Genomic DNA, 13,662 nt, shown 5'->3' on the forward strand with positions numbered 1-13,662 from the left:
AGAGAGTTTATAAAGCAAGATTTGAGAAATTGGAAATGGTGTTATATGGGAATCATAGCAAAAAGGCAACAACGACGACTTATTGCATATAACTATCGGGTAGGAAGAAGTTGACAACTAGTCATATCCCCTATAATAAATTTTGAGGCATTTTAGCCCTTGCAGGTGTAGACACGATTTTGGTGAATGGTCATGCACCCTCATACTAACCGAATATGGAATGGTAAAAACCTATCGAGGATGAAAGCATGTAAAAGGGGTTTGTAATGGGCATGCAACCATGGACAACACATCGTGGACAAGCAAGATCGGGATATCCGTCATGCGGCCATTGACAACACGCCTTGGACATGCATGACCGTGACATTCTCCCCCACTCAATTGGTTGACGTCCCTGTCAATCGACTCGAACAAGTAAGACTAGAACATTTGTCATGCGACCATAAGCAACATGCTTTGGACAAGCATGATCATGACACTCAGCTCAATTTTCTAATCAGTGTTGGTTTATGAAGTTCACGTATTGGGATGATGGATGATGAAACAATTTCGGAGTGATTTTCTTGCTCCAAGAAAAATGTCCAATCATTGTTACGTGACTAATGATAGACAGTTATATATATATCACTTAGATAGCTCTCTCGTATACATGCTTGAGTATGTGTGTTGTTGTGCAATCCTAACAACTGGTATCAGAGCTAGACGGGATTCACTACTATCTGTGGAGATGGAAAACTTAAAGATCGAAATTAAGAAGTTTGATGGATTCGATTTCGGTTTCTAGAAGATGAAGATGAAAGATTATCTATACAAGAAAGATTTTCACGAACCCTTGTTACGGGTGAAACAGAATTCTTGTTAAGGCTATTCAACCACATTTTGAAGTCCATTTTGAAGTGGTAGGGAGTAAGTAGGTCAAGACCTAATCTTCACATGTCTTTGTATCTCTCCTTTGGTTTCATGCAAATGTTGGCCTTCTGCCATTCCCCACCTCTACATTACTTCTATTTCTAGACATCAATTTGCTCCTGTCTTTTCAATTTTCCATTTTTAGCCCCATGCCTTACTTTCCAAGGGACCTTTTGGCTACCTCCAAAGGATGCCTATTATTGTAATTTCATATGCCAAAATTAAAACACATCATTAGGTGTGAGACGATCGCATACGATAACTTAGGGAGCCCTATACCATACATCCTACTGCCTCGGGACGACTGCACGTTACTGTTGAAGATTATTGGGAGTGAGTCCCACAGTAGCTAATTTAGGGAATGATCATGGGTTTATAAGTGAGGAATATTATCTCCATCGGTATGAGGCCTTTTGGGGAAGCCCAAAGCAAAGCCATGAGAGTTTATGCTCAAAGTGGACAATATCATACCATTGTGGAGAGTCGTGATTCCTAACATGGTATCAGAGCTATGCCCTAAACTTAGCCATGTCAATAGAATCCTCAAATATCGAACAAAGAATTGTGAGCCTCGAAGGTGTAATCAAAAGTGACTAAAGTGTCGAACAAAGAGTGTACTTTGTTTGAGGGCTCCAGAGATAGGAGTCGAGCCTCGATTAAGGGAGGCTATTCGAGAGCTCCATAAGCCTCAGGGGATAGTGTACTTTGTTCGAGGGGAGAATTGTTAAGGATTATTGGGAGTGAGTCCTACGTTAGCCAAGTTAGGGAATGATCATGGGTTTATAAGTGAGGAATACTATCTCCATTGGTACGAGACCTTTTGGGGAAGCTCAAAGCAAAGCCACGAGAGCTTATCCTCAAAGTGGACAATATCATACCATTGTGGAGAGTCGTGATTTCTAACAGTTATATCATAGCAGCACGACAAACCTGTTGGGCGTTCCTGCACAAAATAGCCCTTTAACTCCGAGAACAAAGCCTATGAAATGACAAATATGCCCTTGCATATTAATTGGGAAAAGGAGGTAAGAGGTGAAAGTAAAGGAAGGTTGAATGGTGAGAAGAAATATAATTAATTAATTAATTTCTTAATTAATAATTAAATTTGCAATAAATAGATAAATAAATAAATGAGAGGACACGTATTTGGCGCATTATAGCACATACCACAACATTGCAATAAACTAAAAACTCTCCCTTTCCTTCTCTCTCTCTCTCTCTCTCTCTCTCTCTCCTAACGAAAAATCCAAAAGGGAATACCCTGTTCTTCGCATCGCTCGCCCTACAACAAACTCTCTTTGCGGATCTCACCCTTTGATTTCCCCCCGTTTTCTCCTCCATGTCTCCAAATTTTAGATTCGATCGGTAACGAGTTTCTTCTCTTTATTATATTTTCAAATTTTTTCTTGTTTTTTTTTTTTTTGTTCTTTCAATGGCTCTTCTTTACCTGGATCGTGCTGCTGTTCCTGTGTTGGATCATTTTGAGTCACTTTTCTGGATCATCCACTTGTTGATGTTTTTCTTTCTCTTATGCTTTTCTCTTCGTTTGTCGTCCTATGATTGTTGCAGCAGTTTCCGACGGGATTGATGCGTTAATTATCAAATATTGTATATATTCTATTTGATTTCCTATGACCGAGTCTTTAGCTTCGAGTTCTATTCCCCTACAGATTGTGTGTTTTTTTTTTTTTTCTCCGATTACTGTATATGTTGACCTATGCCCCTGTTTCTGCTCAGATCACATTTTGTTTCTGTGGTGGATTTCTTGAGAGGGTTCTTTTACCGTTTAGAGTTGGTTTGGATGAAAAATGGTTTGAGCCAAAACTATTTAGACGCGAGAGAATGAATAGATATGAACACCTTTTGGGTCCTTGGTTTCGTTTTCTTCAAAATGGTCAACGAATATAAAGCTAACCATTCTGTGGATTCATGTGCCCGAGTTAGCGTAGTGTTTTTCTTCTGGGTTTTATGAGTTGTGAACATCCAGGAAAGTGCAGTGGGATAAACTAAGTCTAAATCGTTTTGAAGTAAGAGTTATTCTTCCAAACCAGGGTTAAATTGTTGATGAGATCATATTAATATTTCACAGATATTGAGACGAAAGGATTGAGTAATGCGGTAGATGTTATTGGAATGAAGGTATGTGAACAAGTTGGCTTATCTGATTTCATATGAACAGGTGAATGATTAGTTTTATAAGGATCATTCACTGAAGAAAGCTCGTGGCAATTTCAAGAAATGGCTTCTATGGGTGTTGTTTCTACCTCAAGTTTGAGAGAACCAGCTGGTCATAATGCTGCTGGTGTTGATAGGTTACCCGAAGAGATGAATGACATGAAAATTAGAGATGACAAGGTATGCTTGCATCTTCTTATGCTCTTAAGCTTCATTTCTAATCGTTATCATTTACATGAATTAGTTTTCATATTCGTTCGTGGTCTTTTCCATGAGTTCTCATGTGTTGAAACAATGACATAGGAAGTGGAAGCAACTGTTGTCGATGGCAATGGGACAGAGACAGGCCATATTATTGTGACAACAATTGGTGGTCGAAATGGCTACCCAAAGCAGGTATGAAATATGCATAATATTCAATTCTTCCTTTTATCACCTTCATTTTAAGAATATCAACTGTCTGAGTGGGCTGACCAACATTATCTAGTGTGAAAGTTCTTGTAGATTGCTTGATCATCATTTATATCATATGTTGGTCATTCCTCTCTGTTTCTAAGTACTGAGATTCATTATACATTTTGTATTTATGTCTTGAACTTGAAACATAAATTGTTATGTAGTTGGCCTGGATTCGCTACCTATTATCGTTAGTCATTGTTTGTTGTGCCTTTAATGGTACTTGGTATTTCAATGCAGACAATCAGCTACATGGCAGAACGTGCTGTCGGGCATGGATCATTTGGAGTCGTGTTTCAGGTAATGTTTTCACCAGCTGATGGCAACTTTTTACCTTTTATGTTTTTAAAAAAATTACATTCAGGTTTTTTCAGATATCGGGGATGTGTACTTTGTGTATGCCTTTATCACTTTCTGTATCTTGTTTAGGCAAAGTGCTTAGAGACTGGGGAAACTGTGGCTATAAAGAAGGTTCTCCAAGACAAAAGGTACAAGAACCGTGAGCTGCAAACTATGCGGCTTCTTGATCATCCAAATGTTGTCGCGTTAAAGCATTGCTTCTTCTCAACCACCGAAAAGGATGAACTGTATCTCAACCTTGTTCTTGAGTATGTCCCGGAAACAGTTCATAGGGTGATAAAGCACTACAACAAGTTGAATCAAAGGATGCCACTGATCTATGTAAAACTTTACATGTACCAGGTATTGTTCTTCTGGATATCTTTTCAATAAATTTAATGTTGGCCAGTTAGTTAATGATGTTGAAAGTCTACATCATGCGGAATAAAAGTGGTGTTACCCATTAGCGGTGCAGCGTACATTGGTTAAGTTTTATATCTCTCTCTAAATAATATTCTCACAGATCTTCAGAGCATTGTCATATATCCACCGCTGTATTGGGGTGTGCCACCGGGACATTAAACCTCAAAACCTTTTGGTAAGCTGAGAAAAGCAAGAGTTATGGTTCTTCATTATTTGCTCCTGTTACCTATGTACCTAATTTGTTTTTTCTTTTTTATCCATTTATGCAGGTGAACCCACATACTCACCAGGTTAAACTATGTGATTTTGGGAGTGCAAAAGTCCTGGTATGTTCTTCTTTTTCACGAAAAAAAGATCATTGGGCTTTACTGTTGTCTGACCAAGTCGATACTATTATCTTCATTTTGGTATACAGGTGAAAGGGGAGCCAAATATATCCTACATCTGTTCAAGATACTACAGAGCTCCTGAGCTTATTTTTGGAGCTACAGAGTATACTTCAGCAATTGATATATGGTCTGCAGGTTGTGTTCTTGCTGAGCTATTGCTTGGTCAGGTAGTTGATTGCGTCTGTTTGCGATTTTGAATGTTTTTTTTTTTTTTTTTTTTGTATGAGTTTTTATGGGAACTAAATATTTATTTATTTATTTGTATCAGCCTCTTTTTCCTGGGGAGAGTGGAGTTGACCAGCTTGTTGAAATCATTAAGGTAGTTTTATTGGATAACACAAAACCGCTCTTTTAATGTTGCGAGCGTGAGGATATTTACATTTTCCCTCTGGGTTTTTTACTTCATCCTTAAGTGGTCTTCTAAGCTTTTTGTACCTTTTGTATATAATAGAACTGGTTTTGTAGGTTTTGGGCACTCCTACCAGAGAAGAAATTAAATGCATGAATCCCAATTATACGGAGTATAAATTCCCTCAAATTAAAGCCCATCCATGGCACAAGGTAATTGCATGTGGAAATGTTGTATGCATATGTAGTTATTTGTTGCTTTTTCTGATCTATGTATTTAAGCATTAACTTATCATGCAGATATTTCACAAACGTATGCCACCGGAAGCTGTTGACCTTGTGTCTAGACTATTGCAATACTCTCCTAACCTAAGGTGCTCAGCGGTATGTATCTGGTCTCACAGCAGGCTTGCCATGCTAATGCATAATGTCTGTATTTGTATTTGCGCTTTCAGATGAAATGAAAGAAAGTTAGATATACTGGTTCGGCTATTATCTTGATTTGCTTTAAAATTCTGATGGTAGTGTGTGAGATCCCATATCGGTTGGAGAGGGGAATGAAACATTTTTTATAAGGGTGTGGAAACCTCTCCCTAGCATACGCGTTTTAAAAACCTTGAGAGGAAACCCGAAAGGGAAAGCTCAAAGAGAACAATATCTGCTAGCGGTGGGTTTGAGTTGTTACAAATGGTGTCAGAGTCAGATATCGGGCGGTGTGCCAGTGAGGACGTTCGGGGGTGGATTGTGAGATCCCACATTGATTAGAGAGAGGAATGAGTGCCAGCGATGACGCTGGGCCTCGAAGAGGGGTGAATTATAAGATTTCACATCGATTGGAGAGAGGAATAAGTGCCAGCTAGGACGCTGGGTTCCGAAGGGTGGTGGATTGTGAGATCCCACATTGGTTGGAGAAGAAAGGAACAAGTGCCAGTGAGGACGATGGGTCTAGAGGGAGGGAGGGGGGGGGGGGGGGGGGGGTAGATTGTAAGATCTCTCATTGGTTGGAGAGGGGAACAAAGCAATTTTTTATAAGGGTGTGGAAACCTCTCCCTAGCATACGCGTTTTAAAAACCTTGAGGGGAAACTTGAAAAGGAAAGCTCAAAGAGGACAATATCTGCTAGCGGTGGGTTTGAGCTGTTACATAGTCTGTTTTACATTGATTGGAGGGGACTCGCTTCTATAAAATGGTTCCTTCTATCAGATTTAGACTTAGTTGTGAATATACATGAATAAATAAGAAGGAATAGGTGGCTATCAAAAAGTGATCTTTATATGGGTTGTCGTCTTGTTGAACAATATAAGTATTTACACCTGAAAAGGACCTCTGAAATTGAATCTGATATCATCAATCTTCTGACTTTTAGCCCTTTGGGATACCATGGTTGAAATCATTGTTGTCTTTATGATACAGTGACATATGAATTAACTAATTCCATGTGACATATGATACAGTTGGATGCCTTGACTCATCAATTTTTTGATGAGCTTCGTGATCCGAATACCCGACTGCCCAATGGACGCTTCCTTCCACCGCTATTCAACTTTAAGGCTAATGGTATAGTCACAAATAATTTATTTCTATCCAATTGTTGTAGTAGACATGCTCTAATTATCCATGTGACTTTCATTTGACTAGAATTGAAGGGTGTGGCTGTTGAGATATCGGGGAAATTGATACCAGAACATGCAAGAAAACAGTGTCCATTTCCTGGGTTGTGAATTTGATTAGAAACGTAACCATTTCACGGGTGGTGTCGTGTTGACAACGAAAGGCTACGGCGTCCCAGTCTGTGCTATTCCTTCTGTTTGCTGCTATGAGTATATCTCTGTATTACCTTACCTACTTCTACCTTGTTTTGAAAGAGCAGATCTAGATATGTTCTTAATGAATGGGTAACAACTCTCTCTATATCTAATGTTCCATGTGTATCGAATTCGGGTTCGGGTGTTTTAATGTGTATTAGGATTTGGATGTAGTTAAGGTGAAGTTGGCAGCGGATCTCTTGGTCCGGCTGCCCTCGACGTGCAGATGATGATGATGATATGATATGATGTATCTACTTCCTCGTGTACACTTTTATGAACATGGACTTTCATCTTCTTTCTGCTCCTCACTCACATCTTTTCTTTGCCCCCACACCCTCAGACCAGAAGGGCCCATAATGCATATACATTCTTGTTTGGATTATATTTTAAAACCACTTTCCCTTGCCCAGAGGACCCTGTGGCCAAGCACTCGGTAAAGCGGCTGGATGATCAGCTCCTCTCCTTTACAGTCGAGTTGCTTCGCTCCTGAACCTGTCGGTAAAGCTGCTTCGCTCCTGGACTTCTTTCACTCGGGTTTCACTATTCTTTCACGAGATAAATAAATAGGTGTTTTCATCTTCCGTTTTGGACTGATTGAATGAGGTAAAGCGTCTTAGCTCCTCTCCTTTGTTACGTGGTTGTTCGTATTTCATTTGATTCTTCTTTTTCGAAAGGAAATGTATGGAATCAGAGTTTTCTCCTTTTAATTCCTTTGTTCCCTGGTTGAATCCACCATGGTGGCAAGCTTTAATGCTATCACTAACATGGGGAGTGTTCGGTCTTAAGTTACTTTGAACGAAGCTTTTCCATTGCAAAGTGCTTTTCTTGCCACACCATCATGGTTCCAACATATAAAATAATTTAATTAAATGTATAATTAGGCTCGATTTATGTCATTGAGGATTGGGTCACCGTGCTCAATTGAAAGATTTTAAACTAAAACAATAGACAACCAATTAATATAGCATAATGAACGAACTCATTATCTTATAAAATACAAGGTTTTAGAAAAGGACGAGAACTTTGAAAAAATAACTAAAATTTTAATGGTAAAACAACGTGAATGATTATTAGTCTTGAAAATAAACCATAGAGTAATCTGAAGCCAACTAAAAGTTGTGACTCTCATGCCCTTCAATATCATAATGGTCATTAGATAAATTATAATTTAAAACCTTAAAATTTATACTACAAAATTGAAAACATATAATGAAATGTCACTACCGAGAATAATATTCTAACAAGCTAACCTGTTCAAGAGTAATTAAAGCTCCACTTGAAGTAGTTTGAAGTAACTTGAGATACTAGTTACATAAACGAAACTGGACTTATCTTTAATAAAACATGAGTTGCAAATGAGTTCATTTAATGCAGCTCTATTTTGTTGTCATCTTGGATAAGCATCAAGTCCTTGTATGATTAAGATGCCTTATTTTGTATCACTACTTCTAGTTCTAACTTAAACATCAGAAGGTACTAGGAAAGACACGACATTGTCGTGAGGTTTTGTTTCGTAGGTCAGCTCTTATACGGTATCGACTAGAATCACGAGAAATCAAAATGCCCCTGAACCAACAATTCTGTTTCGATCGAACCCCCTTTCTCGGAGTAGGTGGAAAACTTTCATCCTCTTTCTACTAAGCCAAGTGGCGGCGTCTGATTACCGGCACATTTCTTCTTCAGAGAAGGACTTGAACCTTTTATAGACTAGAAGATCTATAATGCTCGCAATACGAAGAAGAAACTCATGGGGCTCCCTTTATAAAGTCGACATTTTCTTTTTCTAACTAATTAAAGTTGACATGAAATGGATCACGGAAGAAGACGTATCCGATGAATGAATGATTCAATCCCCTCCCACCCACACGGGTTCTTCGATTCTATTGAAGGGGTTCCCCTTCTTCTATGTGAGGTGGGGCGTACGTCAGAGCGGAACCTATCTCGAACACGGAGTGCCGGCTCCGGCCTTAGATACAGTTACCATGCTTACCAGCTTTGACCATTGCCATAGATATGGGGGTAGGCGAAGGTAGCTTGCTTCTCTTCTCCTAGGCTACTAGCACATGTGACTCGGGAAGAAAAGGCAGCGAGCGGTTCTTCGCTTTCTTGTTCTCGAACGATTGTTTAAATCCTACAAAAATAATTTTACATCATAAACTAGAAACTAGAGAAAAAAAAATCTATAATGTTCTCATTTTCCCACTAAAAAATGACCATGTAGGACAAATAACTAATCTAATTGGGAAAGTGACCGTCTTTACCAATCTTAAGAACATGTTCTATCTTTTTAGTCCTGCACAAATTTAATCAATAGTTCAAAGCTACATAAAAACAAAACTTTTGCGTTCGGATTGTTACGAATCTTCAAATCATTCTGAATTTTAAACAACATCCATCATTGTTTATGAACCTATAAATCATTCCGAGTTCTACACGTCGTTGAATCATTTATTCAAAGATTTGATGTCACTCTAAATCTTTCATAGCTTCTTGAGATCATCATGATAGAATGACATAATGTAATATCATGATCGAATGACATAATGTAATATGAGGAGAGTCGATATAGAAATTAAGCAAACAACTGATCAAACTTAACTTTTGATTCATAAACGAGGCATCGAAGGCTCCAAATGTTATTGATCTCAGACGAGTAGTCGAAATCATCTCGAGTATGGATAACATATTTTGAAATACATATATTAGCCCTTGAAGCATATTATTATTTGGTTTATTCAAGCATTTTGATAAACAAGCATCACCCCAATACACCCTCCTCCTATACATTGGAAGCCTAATAACTTGAAGATGCAAGTACCTCTAACAAGGAAGCAATAAATTGCATCTGGGTATCTTCATCTATAGTTAAGAAGAGAGGAACATGAACAAATAACGATTTGGTCCCGTGCTCTTCTGCGTAGCGGAGGGAATGATAGTACACGTAATTGCACACGAACCGACCAGCATCGTCTGAAGTCATCACTTCATATCCCTTCTTTGCCAGTGTCTTGGTTATTTCCTCCACTGGAAGAGAAGTCTGCAAGCCAGAGTTGGGTAAGAAATCAGGAAAAGAAGAAAACACATTCAAGATATGCTTCAAGAATTTAAGACCATCAATGATAGTAATAAGAACCAGCTGAAAGGGTGCTAGACTTTTACAAATCAAAGATTATGCCATCTGTGTAACAGCTCAAGCCCACCGCTAGCACCATTAGTAGATATTGTCTTCTTTGGACTTTTCCTTCCGTGCTTCCCTTCAAGGTTTTAAAACGCATATGCTAGGGAGAAGTTTCCACATCCTTGTAAAGAATGTTTCGTTCCCCTCTCCAATCAATGTGGGATCTCACAATCCACCCCCTTCGAGGCTAGCGTCCTCGCTGGCACTCGTTCCTCTCTCCAATAGATGTGAGATCTCACAATCTACCCCATTTCGGGCTCAGCGTCCTCGCTGGCACTCATTCCCCTCTCTAATCGATGTGGGATCTCACAATACCCCCCCGAAATGATGCAATTCATTAAAACGTTTTGATGTTGTACCACCAACTTCAGAAGAGAATGGACACAGACAACACACAACTGGGACACAATGAGATGAATTACATTTGAATATTGTCATACATTTCAATATTTTCACGAATGCATGCTTTTAGTAAAAGATAATTAACTATTATCAAAGATCCGTTCCTAAAACATATACTCATAAAACATTGCTCCTGTAATGTGTTCAATAAGTGTCAACATGAGCATTAAAGCATATGTCATCAGCCAAGAGATCGGAGGTTCAAATCTCCACCCCATAATGTGTTCAATAAATGCTAACCTGAGCATAACTTAACTGGTTAAAACATATATTCTCGACTAAGAGATCAAATGTTCAAATCCTTTCCCCACATACGGTTAAACTAAAAAAACTTTGGTGTTCAACTAGTGCAATGTGTTTGATAAGTGTTGTATATATGTGTTTCAAGTGCTCTCTCAATGTTGTTTTATACATGTTTGACAAATATCAAAGAATTAGAGTGTTCAATATGTTCAAATCCTAACCAAAGTGTTCTTGCTTCATAGGAGCCGACTAACCCTCAAATTTCAACAGATGCTGATATCTCAGCCTCTGTATTTTGTAAAAGAGAAGCAAAATCTGGTTCTCAACGCAGAAAAACAACTCAAGCACTAAGGCATTCCCTAAAAGTTCTAATATACTCAGAAAAATCGCCTCCAAAAGACATAAATTTCATCCTACCTCTCGTGTACGTGAAATTTCACCATCCTCTGGTACAATTGGTTCTTTCTGCAGTAGATGAAAGTAAAATACCAAATGATCAAACTCCCAGAAAAATAGATGCAAACTAAACCCGCAAGATTAAGAGATAAACACAGATTAACCAAATTATATACCTGAGGCTTCCATCCCATTTCATCAGGACAACGAAAAGTGGCTTCGTTAAAAGCTTGACGTTCGATAGCAAACCTCGAAGCACCACTATTAACTCCCAAGTGAAGCTGAAGCAAGAACAGTAACAATTAGTAAGTCATCACACAGAACAGTCTTAACATGATGCAACGCACAAACTTGAGTAAGTTCCACTTTAAGATTTGCAGTTTCTTTTGTCATAAATCACAGTTAAGCGAAGGAAATGGCAAATGAACACAGATTAATGCATCCTGAACTTAAGGATTGAGGTAGGTGCAGGAATAGCTAACCCAGATGATTCTTCTGGAATTAGTGGGTTCAGAGCCCTTCCCCTCTACTGCAGATTGCAAAGTTTTATACAGCGCATCAAGAGCTCCACGTCCGGCAGTCTCAAGAATGCTGCAACTCCCAAGAGTTAGAGCTTCAGGCAAACCATTCTTCTCCATATACTTCATGAGATTGTTCACTACCGCCTCAGTTGGATTCTCAGAAACTCCATGGAACTTCTTAAACCCCGTTACATGAATGATAACCGATGGAGGCCCTTCCGACCCCATTTACCAAAGATCTGTTCTAAGCAACAGCGCTAATACAGAGAGAATTTCAAATAGAAAAACGTCCTCAACAATCTGCAAAATATGAACGTACCAAAATCTCACTCACGAAAGTATAACACAATCTCCACTGAATTACCACGGAAATCAAACAAATCGAGAAACAAAAAAAAAAGATCCAGTGCCTAAAACTACATAACAATAGAATAAAAGTAACGATCCGTGTAAAAGTTCATAAACTCTGGATGAAAACGAAAACCGAAAAGCTGAAGGGCAAGGAATTAATTCGCGATTGAGATGCTAAGCTAAAACGGAACTGAATCAGAAGCGAAAGATGAACAGAAACAGAAATTATTCATGAATCTACCAATCGGTTGATACAAAAAGCAGAAAAAAAGGGATGGAAAATGGAATTTAGACACGTTTACCTGTAAGAGATCGGAGAAGAAGGCAAAAAACTTCGGCACCAGTCTTATCTATTCCTTGCACACAGTAGACGAGGATCAAGATATTAGAGACCAAAAAAAAGGGATTAAATAGCTTAGTAGAGAACGTGGAGAAGGTGGGAGTTGAAGGCTCCGCGTCCAAACGCCAAAACCCAAATTATTGCTCTCATTATTCATTTAATAATGATGTGGGGCACACCCATTTGTGGATATGGCTCGATGGAGACGTCCCGTGTTATGATATTGTCCACTTTAAGCATAAACTCTCATGGCCTACAGAGGCTCCCTCGAGGGCAATGGAACCCTAGAGATATTGTCCATTGAGCATAAACTCTCATGGCCTACAAAGCCTCCCCTAAGGCCAATGGAGCCCTAGAACAGTCTCCCCTTAATCGGGGTTCGACTCCTATTTTGGAGTCTTCGAACAAAGTACACCCTTTGTTGAGGCCTATGGAGTTCTAGAACAGTCTCTCCTTAATCGGGGTTCGACTCCTATTTTGGAATCTTCGAACAAAGTACACCCTTTGTTGAGGCCTATGAAGTTCTAGAACAGTCTCCCCTTAATCGGGGATCGACTCCTATTTTGGAGTCTTCGAACAAATTACACCCTTTGTTGAGGCCTATGGAGTCGTAGAACAGCCTCTCCCCTTAATCGGGGATCGACTCCTATTTTGGAGTCTTCGAACAAATTACACCCTTTGTTGAGGCCTATGGAGTCGTAGAACAGCCTCCCCTTAATCGGGGTTCGACTCCTATTTTGGAGTCTCCGAACAAAGTACACCCTTTGTTGAGGCCAATGGAGTCCTAGAACAGTCTCCCCTTAATCGGGGTTCGACTCCTATTTTGGAGTCTTCGAACAAAGTACACCCTTTGTTGAGGCCTATGGAGTTCTAGAACAGTCTCTCCTTAATCGGGGTTCGACTCCTATTTTGGAATCTTCGAACAAAGTACACCCTTTGTTGAGGCCTATGAAGTTCTAGAACAGTCTCCCCTTAATCGAGGATCGACTCCTATTTTGGAGTCTTCGAACAAATTACACCCTTTGTTGAGGCCTATGGAGTCGTAGAACAGCCTCTCCCCTTAATCGGGGATCGACTCCTATTTTGGAGTCTTCGAACAAATTACACCCTTTGTTGAGGCCTATGGAGTCGTAGAACAGCCTCCCCTTAATCGGGGTTCGACTCCTATTTTGGAGTCTCCGAACAAAGTACACCCTTTGTTGAGGCCAATGGAGTCCTAGAACAGTCTCCCCTTAATCGGGGTTCGACTCCTATTTTGGAGTCTTCGAACAAAGTACACCCTTTGTTGAGGCCTATGGAGTTCTAGAACAGTCTCTCCTTAATCGGGGTTCGACTCCTATTTTGGAATCTTCGAACAAAGTACACCCTTTGTTGAGGCCTATGAA

The 13,662-nt window shown here is 39.4% G+C and overlaps 2 protein-coding genes across 2 annotated transcripts; one reads left to right on the plus strand and one right to left on the minus strand.

Annotated features, from left to right (window-relative positions):
• Nucleotides 1-2,105: 2,105 nt before the first annotated feature.
• On the plus strand, nt 2,106-7,154 carry LOC111786654 (shaggy-related protein kinase alpha). Its single transcript, XM_087119537.1, has 13 exons — nt 2,106-2,274; nt 2,999-3,264; nt 3,388-3,480; nt 3,781-3,840; nt 3,970-4,242; nt 4,403-4,477; nt 4,572-4,628; nt 4,718-4,858; nt 4,960-5,010; nt 5,157-5,252; nt 5,340-5,423; nt 6,493-6,595; nt 6,677-7,154. The coding sequence occupies exons 2-13, from the start codon at nt 3,148-3,150 to the stop codon at nt 6,757-6,759; spliced, it is 1,233 nt and encodes a 410-aa protein (XP_086975663.1). The 5' UTR covers nt 2,106-2,274; nt 2,999-3,147; the 3' UTR covers nt 6,760-7,154.
• Nucleotides 7,155-9,431: 2,277 nt separating this feature from the next.
• Nucleotides 9,432-12,399, minus strand: LOC111779760 (uncharacterized). The gene is made up of 5 exons (XM_023659882.2): nt 12,240-12,399; nt 11,548-11,886; nt 11,242-11,346; nt 11,087-11,134; nt 9,432-9,883 (listed from the first exon to the last, which is right to left on the minus strand). The coding sequence occupies exons 2-5, from the start codon at nt 11,812-11,814 to the stop codon at nt 9,641-9,643; spliced, it is 663 nt and encodes a 220-aa protein (XP_023515650.1). The 5' UTR covers nt 11,815-11,886; nt 12,240-12,399; the 3' UTR covers nt 9,432-9,640.
• Nucleotides 12,400-13,662: the final 1,263 nt, after the last annotated feature.

This window comes from Cucurbita pepo, chromosome 18, assembly GCF_057944985.1.
Source record: "Cucurbita pepo subsp. pepo isolate OVF chromosome 18, ASM5794498v1, whole genome shotgun sequence".
Classification (NCBI taxonomy): domain Eukaryota; kingdom Viridiplantae; phylum Streptophyta; class Magnoliopsida; order Cucurbitales; family Cucurbitaceae; genus Cucurbita; species Cucurbita pepo.